Source organism: Hypanus sabinus, chromosome 25, assembly GCF_030144855.1.
Source record: "Hypanus sabinus isolate sHypSab1 chromosome 25, sHypSab1.hap1, whole genome shotgun sequence".
Lineage (NCBI taxonomy): Eukaryota > Metazoa > Chordata > Chondrichthyes > Myliobatiformes > Dasyatidae > Hypanus > Hypanus sabinus.
Genome location: NC_082730.1, coordinates 6,436,435 through 6,455,901, shown reverse-complemented (window position 1 = coordinate 6,455,901; position 19,467 = coordinate 6,436,435). Strand labels below are relative to the sequence as shown.

At 45.0% G+C, this 19,467-nt stretch overlaps 2 protein-coding genes across 6 annotated transcripts in view; both read left to right on the top strand.

The window, feature by feature from the left end:
- LOC132380949 (C4b-binding protein alpha chain-like) overlaps positions 1-3,531 on the top strand; it is a 91,627-nt gene extending 88,096 nt beyond the window's left edge. The window contains exon 20 of the mRNA XM_059949962.1: positions 2,661-3,531. The gene's annotated coding sequence lies outside the window, so the exon portion shown is untranslated. The remainder of the gene's footprint in view (positions 1-2,660) is intronic.
- A 156-nt stretch (positions 3,532-3,687) lies between these two features.
- The window catches only part of LOC132380950 (C4b-binding protein alpha chain-like), a 55,150-nt gene continuing 39,370 nt past the window's right edge, over positions 3,688-19,467 (top strand). The window contains exons 1-6 of one of the 5 annotated variants that reach the window (XM_059949968.1): positions 3,708-3,796; positions 4,641-5,177; positions 6,420-6,608; positions 7,092-7,185; positions 12,042-12,115; positions 18,765-18,947. In XM_059949968.1, coding sequence (XP_059805951.1) covers positions 6,455-6,608; positions 7,092-7,185; positions 12,042-12,115; positions 18,765-18,947 — 505 coding nt within the window. In that variant the 5' untranslated portion in view covers positions 3,708-3,796; positions 4,641-5,177; positions 6,420-6,454. The other 4 variants (XM_059949969.1, XM_059949966.1, XM_059949965.1 and 1 more) reach the window with 4 other exon arrangements.

Below are 19,467 nucleotides of genomic sequence, written 5' to 3'. Positions count from 1 at the left end.
GCCCAGACCACTCACGGATCGAATTTCTCTTCCTATCAGAGCATGTCCACCGACGTCACGCTGGTGTCCTTCTCTGACTGCTGCCTTCTGCGAGCCTGTGGTCACCTACAGGAAGACCAGAATGGTTCACAGGGGAGCTTTGTGATCCACAGACTTGAGGAGGAGGACAGCTCAGTAGCATACTCAAAGAAGGCCATATGAGGATCTGTGGGTCCTTCTGTGCCAGTCTGTGTGACAGGAAGGCCACAGTGTCCTAGAACTTCCTGCCTTCTCTCACACAGGTTTTAGATGGCAGCAAGAGAGTCTGGACCAGTCACTGACCCTGGACGAGCTGACTGGCTCCATCCTTTCCTTTGACTCGAGTAAAACTCCTGGAAGCTTACTGACTTCCCAGTTGAATTGTACTTGGCTCCGTGAGACTGGATGGGCCCTGATCTGCTGGAAGTGTACAATGCTATGCTTCTAGCTGGCAACATGTCAGACTCCATGAGGAGGGGCATCTATGCCCTCATCTCCAGGCAGAAGGGGAAAAGAGATGTCATCAGGAAGTGGAGACCCATTTCACTCTTGAGTGTGGACTATAAGATCCTGGCCACCACCGCCAACACGGTCAAGTCTGTTCGGGGTCAGGTGACTAAACCTTTGCTGTACCTGGCAGGAAGATCTTTGACAGCCTTGTGCCGCTGAGGGACGCCATCACCCTTGGACGGGATGGGGTGGACACCTGCTTGGTCAGCTTGAACCAGGAGTAAACCTTTGACAGGATATCACACATGATGGACATACTCTCCAAAATGGGATCTGTGGAAGGAATCAGGAATTGGATCCAACTGCTCTACACAGACATCTGTAGTGCAGTCCAGGTCAACGGGTAGGATACAGATAGCTTCCCCATCAGTTCTGGGGTCAGGCAAGGCTGCTCCCTCTCCCATCTTGTTCGTGTGCTGCATAGAATCCTTTGCCGAAGCCATCAGGAGGGACGAGAGCACAAGAGGGGTGACACTGCCAGGCAGTGGAGGGACCCACGTGAAAACCTCCATGTACGTGGACGACGTCACCATCTTCTGCTCTGATCTGAGGTCAGTTCACAGTTTAATCAGCATCTGCAACCAGTTTGAGCTGGCATCAGGGGCCAGGGTCAACCGCACGAAGAGCGAGGCCATGCTCTTCAGCAACTGGCCCGACCGATCCGAAGTCCCCTTGGCCGCAGGTCCGATCAGGTGAAGGTGCTGGGGATCCGATTCAGAGGGGCTGAGGCATGCAACAAAAATTGGCTGGAGTGGACTGGCAGTGTAAAGCAGAAATTGGGACCGTGGAAAGGGCGCTCCCTTTCGGTCATCTGGCGTGAACTACTCTCAGGGCTGTACTTGGCGCAGGTGTGGCCACTCCCTGCTCCTCCAATTTGGGAATCATCCAAACTGTCTTCATTTTCATCTGGGGATCCAGGATGGAGTGGGTCAGCTGGGTCACCATGATTAAGTTTATGGACCAGGACCCAGCCTGGTTGGCGGTGAGAGAGGCATTCCCAGTCAGGTCTTGCTCCCACTGCCTGAAGTGGGGGAGAGACAGTGACTCACCTCCTTACGCACGGTGGGTTTGGGTAGAAGCTATGGAGGAAGATGAAAGGCCCCGTGTCACATTTCACCCTGCGCTGCCACATAACAGAGGACTCTCTGATCTACGTGCTGTTCTCGGGACGACCACAGAGACAAACATCCGGGGCTGCTGGCTGATCATCAAACCGGTGAAAGATGCTCTATGGTCGGGCCAAAAGCCGTCGAGATGTCGGCGGAATAATGCTGCCAACTAGCACGTTCCAGGCTGCTGGAGTACGCGCTGTCGGTTTAGGGTCTATCTTCCAGAGAGGGAGGGGCCAGGTTGGGGAAAGAAGTCCTGAATTACTGTAGTATTTAATAAAAACCTTAGGGTGCCACATGAGGGGAGGTAGTGCACAACAGGATGACCACCGGTGTGGAGAATAAAAAGTTATGGAGCAGTTTATTCTTGTTTTGTTAATAAAAATAATAAACCAATGTCAACAGTATTGATAGAAGCTCTCCTTCACCGTTTTGGGTCAAGCCCTCTCCACTGATTTCAAGACTGGAAAAGTCGACTACCTATTTCGTACCCCCTCCCCACACACCGCTGGGTTCATTCAGCAAATGGGCTCCACATTCCAGCGCCTGCACTCTGTTTCGTGTCTCCACTGAATTCTCAGACTTTCCTCACTCGTTCCAGCCTCTCTCATTCTCCCTCACCCCGCTGCCCTGCCTGGCAGCAATTTGGCTCAGTGGCTCAATTTAATTCTTAATAGTTCAGGGTGAGTGGTGGGGGATTGGGGGCACTCCGGGACTGATGTGGGTCGCGGACCAGGAGCGCGCCTGGTGTGAGTGGAAACGGGTCGAGGGGCAGGTAAACAGTATAATGAGCACTGCATACTGACGTGAACGCCGTAAGTACGACATAGCTGCGTAACCTACGCTTTAAGGCTGATTTATTCTTCTGTGCCAAATGAACGTCATAAGTATGGCGAGGCCGTGTAACCTACGCCATAGCCTGACGCGCACCTCTCAAAAAATGTAATTGCACGTCGCGGTCACGCAGACAGCAACAACTGTGATTGGTCTACTTGGTAACATCGCATTTCCTCCTGTCTATAGGCATACTGTACGTACACTGATGCGAAATAAATGGTTGGAGACGATGAGTCAAATCTACCTGCCGACATCCGAAAGTATTTGAAATGCATTTCCTCGTCCATGCCTCTCAGTGGCCAGACAAGCACAGAAAATTCACCCTCCTTCTGTCTCAATTCGTTCAATGGTCGTATATACCATCTCCTCCGACATCTTCTCTCTTTTCGGTGTTGCAGTAATTTCAATAAAAGTAACCCTTGTTCAACACTTATTAGCTCCAACTCCGAAGTGATGCGCTCAGTTGCCATTGTTTGAACTACACGAAGTATTGTCTTGTTTATTATTTATGCCTGCACTGTTTTGTGCACTTTATGCAGTCCAGGGTAGGTCGGTAGTCTGGTTTTTGTACAGTGTTATGTAACAGCATGGTCCTGAAAAACACTGTCTCGATTTTACTGTGCACTGTACCAGCTGTTATGGTCGAAATGACAATAAAAAGTGACGACTTGAAACTCTATGGAGTGGCATGGAAACCCTACCGCCGACTAGCGTTTTGGCGGGGAATTGCAGAGCGACGCTCACACACCAACGCACAGGTGTACATGCTCACAACGGCATAGGCTACTATGCATTAGTATAAATCAGCCTTTAGGCCACACTCAGGTTGAAGGAGCGTCACCTTGCATTCCGTCTGGGCAGCCTCCAACCGAGTGCATGAATATCAATTTCTCGAACCTCCTGTAATTACCCCCACCACCTCCTCCTCCTCCTCCTCTTCTCCCGGTTTCACCGATTACCTTCTACATCTTTCTTCTATATCCGCACCTTCTTTATCTGACCTCTCCCCTTCTTGCCTAGTCTTAATGAAGGGTCTCAGCCCGAAACATCGACTTTTCCACAGATGCTTCCTGGCCTGGGGAGTCCTCCAGCATTTGCCCTGGGCTCAGTCACGTCTGCCTGGCAGTCCCGAGGTTCAGAGCGCCAGTATAAAGCATGGCGGCACCATGTCTCGGCTTCACCCCGGAGCGCAGGCGCTCCTACTGGAGTCGCCCTTCCGGCGTTGCCGTCACGCAGGCTGCGGTAATTTCCGGTGGCGACTATGGCGGTTGCGTTGTTGTTTGCTTTGCTCTGGGCGATCGTGGCGAGGGCCTCGGGGGCAGGTGAGCGCGCCGGGGCTCGGTCGGGACGGGGACGGGGACGGGGCCTGGGTATCCGGGCCGGAGTGACGAGGGGAGTGTTTGTCGTTAGGGATTGGGCTCACTGCTATCCGGTCGGCTCTGAGAGATCTGCACCGTTCCTGTGTTGGCTGTGTAAGGTTGCCGACAATCTCTCAGCATTCCCGCTGTGATCTTGCTTTGATTCACTCAGCCGCTTTCTCGCGTCTTGTTCCCTACGGGGTCTGGAGAGGAGATGCTAACGTTTTGGGCGGCTGTAACACGACGTGCCAACTCTAGTGCTCAGTCCACCGGCTGATTAACACAAATGTGCCATAGGTTGCTTCACCCTCTTGTCAGAGCACCAAAACAGGCCCTTTGGCCCATCTAGTCCGTGCCTACATATTTAAACTGCCTAATCCCATCGATGTGCACGGGACCATTAGCCCTCCATCCACGAATCTATTCGAACTTCACTTAAATGTTGAAATCGAGCTCGCATGGACCACTTGTGCTGGCAGCTCATTCCACACTCTCACAACCCTTTGAGTGAAGAAGATTGCCCTCATGTTCCCATTAGACTTTTCACCTTTCACCCATGACCTCTAGTTGTAATCCCACCCAGCCTCAGTGGAAAAATCCTGCTTGCATTTACCCTATCTGTCATCATCATCATCATTAGGCTCCTCGATACCAAGAGTCTGGACTGACACCAACTTACGGCCTTCTACTGTGCTTATGTTTATTATTTATTGTAATGCCTGCATTGTTTTGTGCACTTTATGCAGTCCTAGGTAGGGCTGCAGTCTAGTGTAATTATTTTGTGCTGTTTTACTTTGTTTCTTCGTAGTTTTTGTATTGTTTCATGTAGCACCATGGTCCTGAAAAATCTGCAAGGGATTGGTTCTGGGACCCTTCACGGATGCTCAAGTCCATTTTTCGACCTGTCTCAGTGCGGTGGATCTTAGGACCTAGCGGAACCAGAGATTTTATTTACCCTGTCTCAGTGCGGTGGACATTAGGACCCGGCACCAGAACTCTGAATGCACAGTGTTTCTGTTCACGAATATAATCACTATCACAATTGAAAATAAAGTGGAAATAATAAAGCGATCAGAAAGAAGTGAAACACCATCGGTCATGGCTACGTCGGTCAATGATCGGAACAATTTTAAAGGAGAAAGTGAGAAAGGCTCTGCCCCGATGAAAGCTCCAATTATTACTAAGCAACGCAGTGGTTTAATTATTGGGTTTTGGGTTTTTTATCCTCCACATCAACCTGCCATGGATGGAGAGTGCACTCAGAAGTGGCCTGTCACTGGATCAAACTCAAAAAATTCCGTTCCCGAGCCCGGCGCTGAAACAAGTGTTTTATATGCATAGAAAGGTAAAATATATACTATATAATAAGACAAACATTTGACTAACTGATGCTAAATAATACCAGATGTACCTGTTCCGACTTGCTTAGTAAGAGAACTTCCGATCTTTTTTGATCCCGATGCACGATAACCCATGCACATCCTCTCATGTACTTCAAGTCATCTCTAGATCATTCATAATACCTAATACAATGCAAATGCTATGTAAAATGGTTGTTATACTGCATTGTTTAGGGAAAAATAACAAGGGAAAAAAGTCTGCACATGCTCGAACAACAAGTGCTGGAAGAGCACTTCCAGGTTCTCGCGATTCGCGGTTGGTTGAATTCGTGCATGCGGAATCAGCAGATAAGGAGGGCCGACTGTATAGGCATTGCTGAGCCTTTCTGATTATCAAGGAGATGTTGGTGGTTCAAGGGAGCTGCTCTGTGGTGTTCATTCCCAAGAACTTAAAACTGGAGTCCCTTTCTACTGTTTCGCTGCTTATGAGTAGTGGAGCTTGCTCATACCTTCTTGATTTCCTGAGATCAATAATCATTTCTTTTTGTTTTTTACTTTGGGTGAAATGTTATGGTTATTGCACCACTCCAACAGTTTCTGTCCCTCCTCTCTGTATGCTGTGTCATTGTTGTTTGTAATTAATCCAGTCAACTAGGTGTTGCCTGCGAAGTTAAGGATGGAGTGGGTGAAAAGAATGTAAAGAGGAATGCTTAGTACACATTCCTGTGGTGCACCGGTGTTCAGGGTCAGGGAGATTTTGCATCCTTGCCTTGTCTCACTGGTGTGATTAGTAGGAAAGTCCAGAATGCAGTTACAAATTGATATATTGAGTCCAGCTTGTGTAGCCTAACGTTCAGTTTCAGCACTGTGTCCTCCGGTATGAAGGTCTTCATGACTGGTTCGTTGTCGTCCCTGTCAAACTGAGCAAAGAAGTTTAGCTGCTCAGCTAGTGTGGTGTTGCTGGTTGTAGAGGAAGAGGACTTTATAGTCAGTGATGGACCTAACATCAATGATAACTCAGAGTTTGCAGAGAAAACACTGTTGGTTGCTTCTGTACTTGTATTTATGTTTAATTTTACTTCATTTCCCATATTGTACATTTCAATATTTGGCGTCACCAAGGCAAAAACATTGTCAAAAAGCTTTGAACTGGATGGAAGCAAAATAGCTTAAGAGAGTCTTTTCGAGGCATGCATCTCTTGTGTTAGTTGCAAATTAAAAAGACTAATTCTTTTCTTTTTTTTAAGGGGAATGTAGCAAGCCACCAAAATTGGAAAATGGCATGCTAGAAGATAGGTATCGTGGGACGGAATCATTTGCAAGTGGATCCAGGGTCTCTTACGTATGTAACCCTGGTTACATTTTTTCTCAAAACGATCGCAGATCTATTACTTGTAATGAAGGTGTTTGGAAATCATTACGAGCCACCTGTACACGTAAGTACTGAATAACTAATCCTTTCTCACTCAATAACTTCTCCCATTCTGCAATCTGCATCTTTTCTCAGTCCCCATCCTCTCCAGGACTGAAGTAAGTTAGCTGGAGTGTGGTTCATGGGAGTCAGACGCTTCCTGACGCAAATCTGATTCTCCAGTGTGCTGCTCTGCCTTTTAGACACGAGTGAAAATCTGCTAATCTGAGCCTCAGTGAGAAAAAGCAAACTGAAATTTAAGGACGAGCTTATTTTACGAACAGTAATGTCAAGATTAATTTAATGAAGGGTAAAATGCCACTGTAATTTCCTGAGGAGTTTAATGTATTGAATAAATTAATGAACTATGAAATTAATTAATATTTAGTACGATCTGGAAAAAGTGTGCATCAGTTTAGTGTTTTTCTTACATTTCAGTGAATTGTATTGGAAAGGCATACCAACATTTTGTAACATTCCGATTTTTTTTTCTCCTTTTTTCATTCAGCAAAGAGCTGTGGAAGTCCAGGGGAAATTATGAATGGGTATTACCGGGGTGACAATACTTTTGGAAGTAAGATTACATTTCATTGTAATGAAGGGTGAGTATTCACATGCTTGACTGAAAGAAAAGAGTTGAGTTAATATTTCAGTTTACAAATTATTGCAATAGTGTCAGCATCAGAACAGAAGAGAAGGTGGTGGAAAAACCGAGAAGCTGGACAGCATATGGGATTAGCTGTCGGAAAGGGGTAGGTAAGGGTGGTACAATAACGGGAGTACTTGGACAGCTACGTGATAAGAGCAGGAGTCGGGTTGAGCGTCGAACTAGCAACTCGGCCTCGTAAAAACAAGAATAGCTTGCTAAACAATCACTGTCATGACGGTGCCCTGATAACTCCATTGCCGAGTTAAGGGCTATTCTTCTTCTTTTTCAAGTCAAGTCAAGTCAACTTTTATTGTCATTTCGACCATAACTGCTGGTACAGTGCATCGTAAAAATAAGAGTGTTTTTCAGGACCATGGTTTACATGACACAGTACAAAAAACTAGACTGAACTACGTAATAAAATAACAACACAGAGAAAGCTACACTAGACTACAGACGTACACTGGACTGCATAAAGTGCACAAAAACAGTACCGGCATTATTAATAAATAATAAACAGGACAGTGGGGCAAGGTGTCAGACCAGGCTTTGGGTATTAAGGAGTCTGATATCTTGGGGGAAGAAATTGTTATATCGTCTGGTCGTAAGAGCCTGAATGCTTCGGAGTCTTTTCCCAGACAGCAGGAGGGAGAAGAGATTGTATGAGGGGTGCATGGGGTCCTTCATAATGCTGTTTCCTTTTCGGATGCAGCATGTAGTGTAAATGTCCGTGATGGCGGGAAGAGAGATCCCGATGATCTTCTCAGCTGACCTCACTATCCGCTGCAGGGTCTTGCGATCCGAGATGGTGCAGTTTCCGAACCAGGCAGTTATACAGTTGCTCAGGACGCTCTCAATACAACCCCTATAGAATGTGATGAGGATGGGGGGTGGGAGGTGGACTTCTCTCAGCCTTCGCATACAGTTGCTGGGCCTTCTTTGTGATGGAGCTGGTGTTGAGGGACCAGGTGAGATTCTCCGTCAGGTGAACACCAAGAAATTTGGTGCTCTTTATGATCTCTACCGAAGAGCCATCGATGTTCAGCGGGGAGTGGTCGCTCTGTACCCTCCTGAAGTCAACAACCATCTCTTTTGTTTTGTTCACATTAAGAGACAAGTTGTTGGCTCTGCACCAGTCCGTTAGCTGCTGCACCTCTTCTCTGTAAGCTGACTTGTCGTTCTTGCTAATGAGACCTACCACGGTGTTTTCATTGGCGAACTTGATGATGTGGTTCCAGCTGTGTGTTGCAGCACAGTCGTGGGCCAGCAGAGTGAACAGCAGTGGACTGAATACGCAACCCTGGGGAGCCCCTGTGCTCAGTGTGATGGTGTTGGAGCTGCTGCTCCCGATCCGGACTGACGGAGATCTCCCAGTCAGGAAGTCTAGGATCCAGTTGCAGAGGGAGGTGTTCAGGCCCAATAGGCTCAGCTTTCCAATCAGTTTCTGAGGGATGATTGTGTTGAATGCTGAACTAAAGTCCATGAACAGCATCCGAATGTATGTGTCTTTTTTATCCAGGTGGGTTAGGGCCAGGTGGAGGGTGGTGGCAATAGCATCATCTGTTGCGCGGTTGGGACGGTACGCAAACTGCAGGGTGTCCAGTGAGGGGGGCAGCAGGGTCTTGATATGCCTCATGACAAGCCTCTCGAAACACTTCATGATGATGGATGTAAGTGCAATGGGACGGTAGTCATTTAGGCAGGACTCTGAACACTTCTTCGGCACGGGGACGATGGTGGCGGCCTTGAAGCACGTTGGAATGGTGGCACTGCTCAGGGAGATGTTGAAGATGTCAGTGAGAACATCTGCTAGCTGGTCTGCACATCCTCTGAGCACTCTACCAGGAATGTTGTCTGGTCCAGCAGCCTTCCGTGGGTTGACCCTGCACAGGGTTCTTCTCACGTCGGCCACAGAGAGACACAACACCTGGTCAGTCACAGGAGGGGTGGACTTCCTCACCGCCATGTAATTTTCCACCTCAAACTGGGCGTAGAAGTTATCCAGCACTGTTGGGAGGGAGGCATCACCTGTACAGTCAGGTGATATTGTCTTGTAATTGGTGATGTCCTGGATGCCCTTCCACATGTGCCGCGTGTCACCGCTGTCCTGGAAGTAACTGGATTAGCTGGGCGTGTGCACGCTTTGCCCCTCTGATGGCTCGGGATAGTTTGGCCCTTGCTATTGTTCGTGCTGCCTTGTCGCCTACTCTGAAGGTGGAGTTGCGGGACCTCAGCAGGGCACGCACCTCTGCGGTCATCCACGGCTTCTGGTTGGCACGTATAGTGATGGTCTTGGACAGAGTAACATCATCAATGCACTTGCTGATGTAGCTGGTCATTGATGACGTGTACTGCTCTAAGTTTGTAGAGTCGCCATCGGTTGCAGCCTCCCTGAACATGTGCCAGCCAGTGTGCTCAAAGCCGTCTTGAGGAGCAGAGGTGGCTCCTGCTGGCCAGGTTTTCACCTGCTTCTGAACTGTTCTGGAGCGCCTGACGAGCAGTCTGTATGCTGGGATTAGCATAACAGAGATGTGGTCTGAGTGTCCGAGGTGGGGGCGGGCCTCTGCCCGGTACACGTTGGGAATGTTTGTGTAAACCAGGTCCAATGCGTTCTCCCCCTTCGTTGCAAAGTCCACATACTGATGGAATTTGGGGAGCACTGACTTAAGGTTTGCGTGGTTAAAATCACCGGCGACAATAAACAGATCATCAGGATATGCGTTCTGCAGTTCGCTAATAGCCCCATACTGTTCACAGAGCGCCTCCTTAGCATTAGCGCTGGGGGAATGTAGACACTGAATATAAGGACAGAGGTGAATTCCCGTGGCAAATAAAATAGTCCGCATCGAATTGCCACAAACTCCACTAGTGATGAGCAGTGTCTGGAAACCAGCACAGAGTTCTTACGCCATTCCGTGTCGATATAAATACAGACACCGCCACTGTGAACCTTAGTGGAGTCAGCTGCATCTCTGTCCGAACGAAACAAAGCAGCGTCCGAAATCCCATCAGTGAGCCACGTCTCTGTGAAGACAAACATGGAGCAAACTCTGTACTCCCGCCGAGTATTATGTTGGAGTCGGATGTAGTCCATTTTATTGTCCAGGGAGCGGACATTGGAGAGCAGAATGGTCGGGAGAGCCGGCTGGTTAGGGTTTGCTTTTAACCTGGCACGGACCCCTGCCTGTTTGCCTCGCTTCTGCTTCCTCGCACATCGCTTTTGATGTCTCCATCTCCATCTCCGGCTCCCAACATCAGGCAAGTCCGAGGATTGTAGGCCCGTTCCCCTCAGCAAGCTGACGTCGCGTAATTCAGCCAGCAGATCTTTGTGGAGGTCTGTTTTTGGGCGATCTCTGTATTGTAGTAGTGTCTGGCGATGGTAGATAGCCGCTCTGTTATCCATGTACCCTAATCGAAAATTGTGTATCAAACTTAAAATAGAAAATTAAATTAAAGTAACACCAGGTCTGAAAGGCCGCTGCTGCCGTGCCGCACTGCCTCATGGGTAAATTCCTCTTAGAAGAATTCCTCTTCCAAGGGATATAAAGGTTGTGAAGCCTTGGTTTAGAGTGATATGGGCTAAACACATTAAATTAGTTAGATACCTTGAACAGCATCGGCCAGTTATGCCCAAGGGCCTGCATTCCAGGTTTTTTAATGTCATTTCCAGTGTACAAGTGTAAAGGAGAACAAAATAGTTGTTTCTCCGGATCCTTTGCAGCACGAAAAATTACATGTTAAGAGCCCAAAAATAAAAAGTACAATAAATGTAAGTAGATAGTGTGTCTGTAGAGTGATGGCAGGCACAGCAATGTCTGCACATCAGCTGACAGGCAGGAAATGATAAAGCAGTGGTGTTTGGTGGAGTGGTCTAGTTAGGGGAGTTTTTGATCGGCCTTACTCCTTGGGCCTATCTCCCCATTCAGTGCTGCTGTGGGAACAATTTCACCTGAAGGATGACAACTCCATCACTTTCTCAAAGACAATGGAGAAAAGCAATAAACACTGACCTTCCCAGAGTTGCTAATGTCCAATAATTGGGAAATTGTGGTTGGCGTAATACTTAAAACATCGGTAACCTGGGTTCAATTCTCACTGCTGTCTGTAAGGAGTTTGTACATTCTCCCCAGGACTGCATGGATGTCTTCCGGGTGTTCTGATTTCCTCCCGTGTTCCAACGATGTACGGGTTAGTAGGTTGATTGGACAGATGGCTGTAATTGAGTGGCAAGGGCTCATTACAGTGCTGTGTCTTTAAATAAAATTAATAAATAAATGACATTCTCCACTTTAGTGTTGAGCACCTCGGTGTGAGAGTCTCCACTTGCACTTTGTGACATTTGTCCATCTTGGCCACTCCAAGCTTTTAAATGTCATGGATTTGTTACCATTGGGAAGTTGGTTGTCTGATTCAAACAGTTGATCTTTTGGGCTGAGACCTTTGATTCGATCTAATGGAGTGCTTTTATCTACTCGGATGCTAACGAAATTGCTCCAGCATGTTCCATGTTAATCTGAATTTGTTTTGTCACATGGTCCCTTAAAATACAAATGAAAAGTTAGCATTGAATTCATGCTTATATTTTTCCTACATTAGGAGAAATATTAATTCTGATCTTGGATGGCAGTGTTGCAGATCACTTATTTAATGTTTTTCCATCTGGCAATGTAGCTACATATTTTCCTCTTATAACGTCCTGTGATGATTAATTTCAAATTAATGGAATATATTTGTTAAGAGTCTTCCTGATATCATTGCTCTAACTTTAACTTCTCTGAGATAATTTTTAAAATTTTGTCACCTCTTTAGATATATGTTGGTGGGTAGAAATTACCGGTTGTGTGAAGTTGATGGATGGAGTGGCCAGGTACCTACATGTGAAGGTGAGCTGAGATTCAGAATCAGGTTTAATGTCACCGGCATGTGACATGAAATATGTTTTTCAGTAACAGTAAATTGTAATACTTAGTTTAAAATGTTAATTATAGCAAGAAATATATATGTATGCATGCAAAAGTTTGAGTACTCTGGTCAAAATTTCTGTTACTATGAATAGTTAAGTGAGTAGAAGATGAACTGATCTCCAAAAGTCTTAAAGTTAAAGATGAAACATTCTTTTCAACATTTTAAGCAAGATTAGTGTATTATTTTTGTTTTGTACGATTTTAGAGTGGGGAAACAAAGGAAAGGAGCACCATGCAGAAGTTTGGGCACCCCAAGAGATTTGAGCTCTCAGATAACTTTTACCAAGATCTCAGACCTTAATTAGCTTGTTAGGGCTATGGTTTGTTCACAGTCATGATTAGGAAAGGCCAGGTGATACAAATTTCAAAGCTTTATAAATATCCTTACACCCCAAACGTCCCAACCATCAGCAGCCATGGGCTCCCCTAAGCAGCTGCCTAGCACTCTGAAAATTAAAATAAATGATGCCCACAAAGCAGGAGAAGGCTATAAGAAGATAGCAAAATGTTTTCAGGTAGCGGTTTCCTCAGTTTGTAATGTAATTAAGAAATGGCAGTTAACAGGAACGGCGGAGGTCAAGTTGAGGTCTGGAAGACCAAGAAAACTTTCTGAGAGAACTGCTCGTAGGATTGCTAGAAAGGCAAATCAAAACCCCTGTTTGACTGCAAAAGACCTTCAGGAAGATTTAGCAGACTCTGGAGTGGTGGTGCACTGTTCTACTGTGCAGTGACACCTGCACAAATATGACCTTCATGGAAGAGTCATCAGAAGAAAACCTTTCCTGCATCCTTACCACAAAATTCAGCATCAGAAGTTTGCAAAGGAACATCTAAACAAGCCTTATGCATTTTGGAAACAAGGCCTGTGGACTGATGAAGTTAAAATAGAACTTTTTGGCTGCAATCAGCAAAGGTATGTTTGGAGAACAAAGGATGCAGAATTTCATTAAAAGAACACCTCTCCATCTGTTAAGCACGGGGTTGGATGGATCATGTTTTGGGCTTGTGTTGCAGCCAGTGGCACAGGGAACATTTCACTGGTAGAGGGAAGAATGAATTCAATTAAATACCAGCAAATTCTGGGAAAGAGCTGAAGATGAAAAGAGGATGGCTTCTACGACAGGATAATGATCCTCAGCACACCTCAAAATCCACTGAACTACCTCAAGAGGTGCAAGCTGAAGGTTTTGCCATGGCCTTCACAGTCCCCCGACCTAAACATCATCGAAAATCTGGATAGACCTCAAAAGAACAGTGCATGCAAGATGGCCCAAGAATCTCACAGAACTAGAAACCTCTTGCAAGGAAGAACGGGCAAAAATCCCCCAAACAAGAATTGAAAGACTCTTAGCTGGCTACAGAAAGCGCTTACTAGCTGTGATACTTGCCAAAGGGGTTGTTACTAAGTACTGACCATACAGGGTGCCCAAACTTTTGCATCAGGCCCTTTTTCTTGTTTGGTTTCTTGAAACTGTAAAAGATGGAAATAATCTTGCTTAAAATATTAAAGTAATGTGTCATCTTTAACTTTATGCCTTTTGAAAATCAGATCATCTTTTACTTAGCTATTCACAGTAACAGAAATTTTGATGAAGGGGTACCCAAACATTTGCATGCCACTGTATGTACATCATAAATATAGCTACATTAAATAAGTAGTGTAAAAAGAAATGAGTGAAGTAGTGTACATGGGTTCATTGTCCATTCAGAAAGCCAGTGGCGATGGAGATGATGGACTTGGAGTACAGTATCATGTCCTGAGTACTAATCTGCAAACTGAGGCAATCAGCCATCTAACTTTGCTACCTTGATTATTATTGCTTTCTCATTGACTTTTGGATTTTGTTTGGAGTGATTGATATTCTTTTAGTGGTTGCCTTTATTTCTCGCTTCCTATTCTGTTGTTATTCCCATTGACAGTATCTTTTTGCTCTTTGTTGCATTCTTTGCACTGTTTCAAAGTATTAAATATAAAAAAATAGAAAATAGGAATAGTGAGGTTGTGTGAGTTTATGGTCTGTTAAGAAATCTGTTGAAGGGGAAGAAGCTGTTCCTAGAACTTTGAGTGTGTGGCATCAGGTGTCCGTACCTTCTACCTGATGGTGGTAATGAGAAGAGGCTATGTCCTGGGTGGAGCAGGTTCTTCACGATTGATGCCACCTTCTTGAGGCATCCTCTTTTGCAGATGTCTTTGGTGGTGGGAAGGGTTGTGTCCATTATGGAGCTGAGTGTGTTAACAGAATCCTGAAGCCGACTGTGATTGGGAACTCCATACCAGACAGTAATGTCTTCCCCACTTGCTGCTACCCACTATCATCAGAAGCATGCACTACTGTAGTTAAGGCTTTGCTGGGGTTTTGTGGTTGTGCAGTGAATGTAGCTGGGTTGCTTTCCCTGGGCTTAGTGTATGCCAGCACGAGTTTGATCTTTTCTGGCTGTAGAAAAGATTTGAGGAGAGTGGGAGAATCCAGAACCAAAGTGATAATCTGAGATAACTTCAAAGGAGTTTACCCAGATTCTAACAAAGGTTAGCTTTATTTGTCACATGGACTTGGAAACATAAAGTGTAAAGCATCATTTTGTGACAATGCCCAATGTGCTTGGGAGCAGACCACAGATGTCGCCATGCTTTCGGGGCAACGTAGATGCTGGAGGAACTCAACAGGTCAGGCAGCATCTATGAAGAGGAATAAACAGTTGATGTTTCAAGCTGAGGCTCTTCATGGGATTCTTCATCAGGGACCAGAAAGAAAGGGAAGAAGCCTTTAACAGTCCTGAAGAAAGGTGTCATCCTGAAATGTCAACTGTTCATTGCTCTTCATGCATGTTGTCCTACCTGCTAAATTCCTCCAGCATTTTGTCTGTTACTCTGCTGAATTTCCAGCATCTGCAGAATCTCTTGAGTTTGCCATTAATGCACCACATACAGTTCGAAGAAAAAGTTTATGAGCCTTTGCAATTATTGGTTTCCTGCATTAGTTACTCATAAAATGTGGTCTGATCTTCATCCAAGTCACAATAATAGATACATACAATCTGCCTAAACTAATAACAGAAACACTTGCACTCAGTATTGATAAGAAGTACACCATTTAAAGAATCACAGTCAAGGTTCAAAGAAATATGTGAACCTCTGGGGTAATGCCTTCTACAAAAGCTACTTGGAGTCAGGTGTTCCATCAATGAGGTGAAATTGGAGCTGTGGATTGTAGATGTGTTTTGCCTTACACAAAATCAAGTTACCAACAGCCTGCTCTTCTTAAAGATCTGTTTATATGCACCATGCCGCGATCAAAACAACTTTCAGAGGACTTGAGAAGAAGAATTGTAGAGATGCACAGAGAGGTCAGGAGTCAAATCCCGGACGAGCCCCCAGTTTGTTACGTACCCCGTAACTAGATGTCTTACCAGCAAAGATAGAAGTATCCATTGCAGTCTGGTACTATTTTCAAAACAGTGTTTATTAGTAAAATATACAAATCAATATCAACAATGCAAGTATACAGATAATACACATTAGCAATACTAAACCTAAAAGTGTGGGTGTAATAATAATCAATAATAAATAAGCTCTCTCATTGTCTAGGGGATAAAGAATTATTATGGGAAAGTATAAAGTTCAGTTCATGTAGACTGAGGTAGTTGTTGATTCTTTTGTTGTAATTGTTGGGGAGAGAGCGAGAGAGAGCGAGCAAACAGTAACAGCTATTGTCTTGCAAACCTTCCTTTACGATCTTGATCCGTCGATGTGTTGTTGTGGCCATTCAGGTATGACCCCACTGTCCTTTAGCTAGACCGTTCTTCTATGGTGGACTCGTCACCCAGGCAAGGATGGACACACACACAAGCCCCCACCGGCCTCACTATAAACACTGTGAGTTCAAATTGACCGATCCTTCGTTCGGTCTCCAATGCCCCGCACTCTTCTCGTGGGTTCCAACACTTAAACAGTGCTCACTAGTGTGTCTCTTGGTGCATCTGAGGGGTGTCTCCCCAGACCTCACTTTTATCCCTACTCACGGGGTCTCAGGTGTCAATCAGTTTTGAATGGCTTAGCCCATCAAACCAGCCCACTCCGGCTGTCCACTGAGGAATTTTAACGACCAGAATAATACCAAGTAAACAGCCCTCTCCGGAGCTGTGAGTCTTACAGGAGTCATAATATGGTCTCTCTCCCCCGGTGTTATCTCGCCCTTGTCTGAAGCAAATGTTCCAGTCCCAGTATGTTTTTGTTACATCTCTTTCTCTCTCATTAACAGCCTGGCAACAGTAACGGTTTGTAATTCTCCCAGGGGCATGGGCAACCTTGCACCCTTCTGCCCTTCAGAGCTGTTCATCCTTCTAGGAATTTTCACCATAGGGGAAAATTAACTACTACAGCGTTTTACAGGATTACAGAGTTGAGCAAAAAAAAATACAGAAGTGTCCTTAACTATAAAGCAATACAGATATACCTTCACTTAGCATCTCGATAAACAGTCAGCGATTACATTGTCACTTCCTTTAATATGTTGTATCTAAATATCAAACTCTTGTAGCATCAGACTCCAATTTAATAATCTCCTGTTTTTATTCCTTTTCGTCAGCAAAAAAAACTAAAGGGTTGTGATCTTAGCTTAAAGGTATATTACAAAATGTGAACTAATACATATGTGATTATATTGTGGTACATTACAGAAGTTTGTGCAAATACTAATCTTTATTTTACTTTTAAACTTAACAGTCAATCTTCCATGGTGTTGTCTTTATTATTTACATGCTTTGTCAAATTCCCTCAAAAACATGTTTTGTCAAATCCTGTTATATTCAAGATACATTGGTATGAACTGAAACAGTTTTGTATGGTGTAATGGTCTAAAATTCCTCCTCATCATTGTTATCAGCAGCTACAGGCAAAGTTTGTTGGAGATTATTGCTGCTGAAGGAGATTCTACCAGTTATGAAATACAGGGTTCACGTACTTTTTCCAGCCTAGACTGAATGATTAAACAATGTGTTCAATAAAGACATGAAAATTAGAATTGTGTTATTAGTTGAAGCAGAATATTTGGTCTGTTGTAACTTAGATGAAGATCCGCATATGTTTTATGAGTAGTTAATGTAGAAAAGTAGGTAATTGCAAAAGATTCACAAACTTTTTCTTGCATCTGTATGTCTGGACTGTGGGAGCAAACTAACATCTGGAGGAAACCCACTCAGTCACAGGAACAACGTAACAAATTCTCACAGTGGCAGAATTGAATCCCGATTGCTGACGTTGTAAAGTATTATATTGACCACTGTGCTGCTGTGTATGTGTCTCTCCCCTGGGGATGAGTTGGTCTAAGTTCAAAGTGGGTGCCTAGATTGTGAAAGGTGGATATGTGGTCATGGGGTTTGAATATGTATTGGAGAGGATGAGATTTGCCTTTATTCTGAAGTGCTACACAGTCCCAGGTCTGTTTGCTCTGTCCACTGCTGTTCACTCTGCTGACCCACGACTGCTGCAACACACAGCTTGAACCACATCATCAAGTTCGCCAATGACACGACCGTGGTGGGTCTCATCAGCAAGAACGACGAGTCAGCTTACAGAGAGGAGGTGCAGCGGCTAACGGACTGGTGCAGAGCCAACAACCTGTCTCTGAATGTGAACAAAACAAAAGAGATGGTTGTTGACTTCGGGAGGGCACGGAGCGACCACTCCCTGCTGAACATTGGCGGCTCCTCGGTAGAGACTGTAAAGAGCACCTCATTTCTTGGTGTCCACTTGGCGGAGAATCTCACCTGGTCCCTCGACACCAGCTCCATAGCAAAGAAAGCCCAGCAGCATCTCTACTTTCTGCGAAGGCTGAGAAAAGTCCATCTCCCACCCCCCAACCTCATCACATTCTACTGGGGCTGTATTGAGAGTATCCTGAGCAGCTGCATCACTGCCTGGTTCGGAAATTGCACCATCTCTGATCGCAAGACCCTGCAGCAGGTAGTGAGGTCAGCTGAGAAGATCACCGGGGTCTCTCTTCCCGCCATCACAGACATTTATACTACACGCTGCATCCACAAAGCAAACAGCATTATGAAGGACCCCATGCACCCCTCTTACAATCTCTTCTCCCTCTTGCCGTCTGGGAAAAGGCACCGAAGCATTCGGGCTCTCACAACCAGACTACGTAACAGTTTCTTCCCCCAAGCTATCAGACTCCTCAATACCCAGAGACTGGACTGACACCTTGCCTTGTTGTCCTGTTTATTATTTATTGTAATGCCTGCACTGTTTTGCGCACTTTATGCAGTTCTGGGTAGGTCTGTAGTTTAGTTGTTGTATGTATGTTTGTTTTTTTTCCCTTTGTGTTGTTTTTTACGTAGTTCAGTCTAGTTTTTGTAATGTGTCATGTAACACTACGGTCCTGAAAAACAATGTCTCATTTTTACTATTTACTGTACCAGCAGTTATGGTCGAAATGACAAAGTGACTTGACAATAGAGCGCTGTTGAACTTTTACTGAGCTGGTTTGATTTTTAACCATGAAGTTAAAGGTGTGATGTGATGGTCTGCTCTGGGCATTAACTGAAGTACATCTGTTGCCAGTTGTTAAATGTCCTGACATTCCGGCCATTGAGAATGGAGATATATCAAAGCCTTCTACAGAGTCATGGGAATACGGAATGGTGGCCAAAGTTTCATGCCATGGCGACTACTCATTGATCGGTGAACGCAAGCTTATCTGTGAAAGTGATGGAAATTGGAATCATCCCTTTCCAAAGTGCAAAGGTACTGAACTAAAAATGAAACCTGTTTTAATTACCATTCTAAACATATTTAGAGTTTTAGTTTTGTATTTCTGCATGCAGTCAGTTCTGCTTCGACGGAATTATATGATGATTTTCCAATCTGTGTAATGAGTCAGTTTTCTAGCACTATGTTCTTCTGGCTTGTTTAAAACAAGTCTTTCTCCAAGCTACTGTTAATGTTGGAGATCTGTCAGAGTAAAATAGAGAACACTAATATGAGAGAGTGCAGATGTTGGAAATCCAAAGTAAGGCACTCAAAATAGTGGAGGAATTCAGAAGGTGAGGCAGCATCTACGGAGAGGAGCAAAGAACACTGTTTGTTACCCTCTATAGATCTCCAATATTAAAAGTATTTTATTTTCAAAAAGAATTGCCAGCAGCTCAGGTGGTATCTGACCATTTTAGGTTGATAGCTTCACCAGAATGGGAAAAGCTAGAGGTAAGCGGGCTTCAAATGAAAACATCAGGGGTGACGGGTAAGGGCTTTGGTTGGGCAGAAT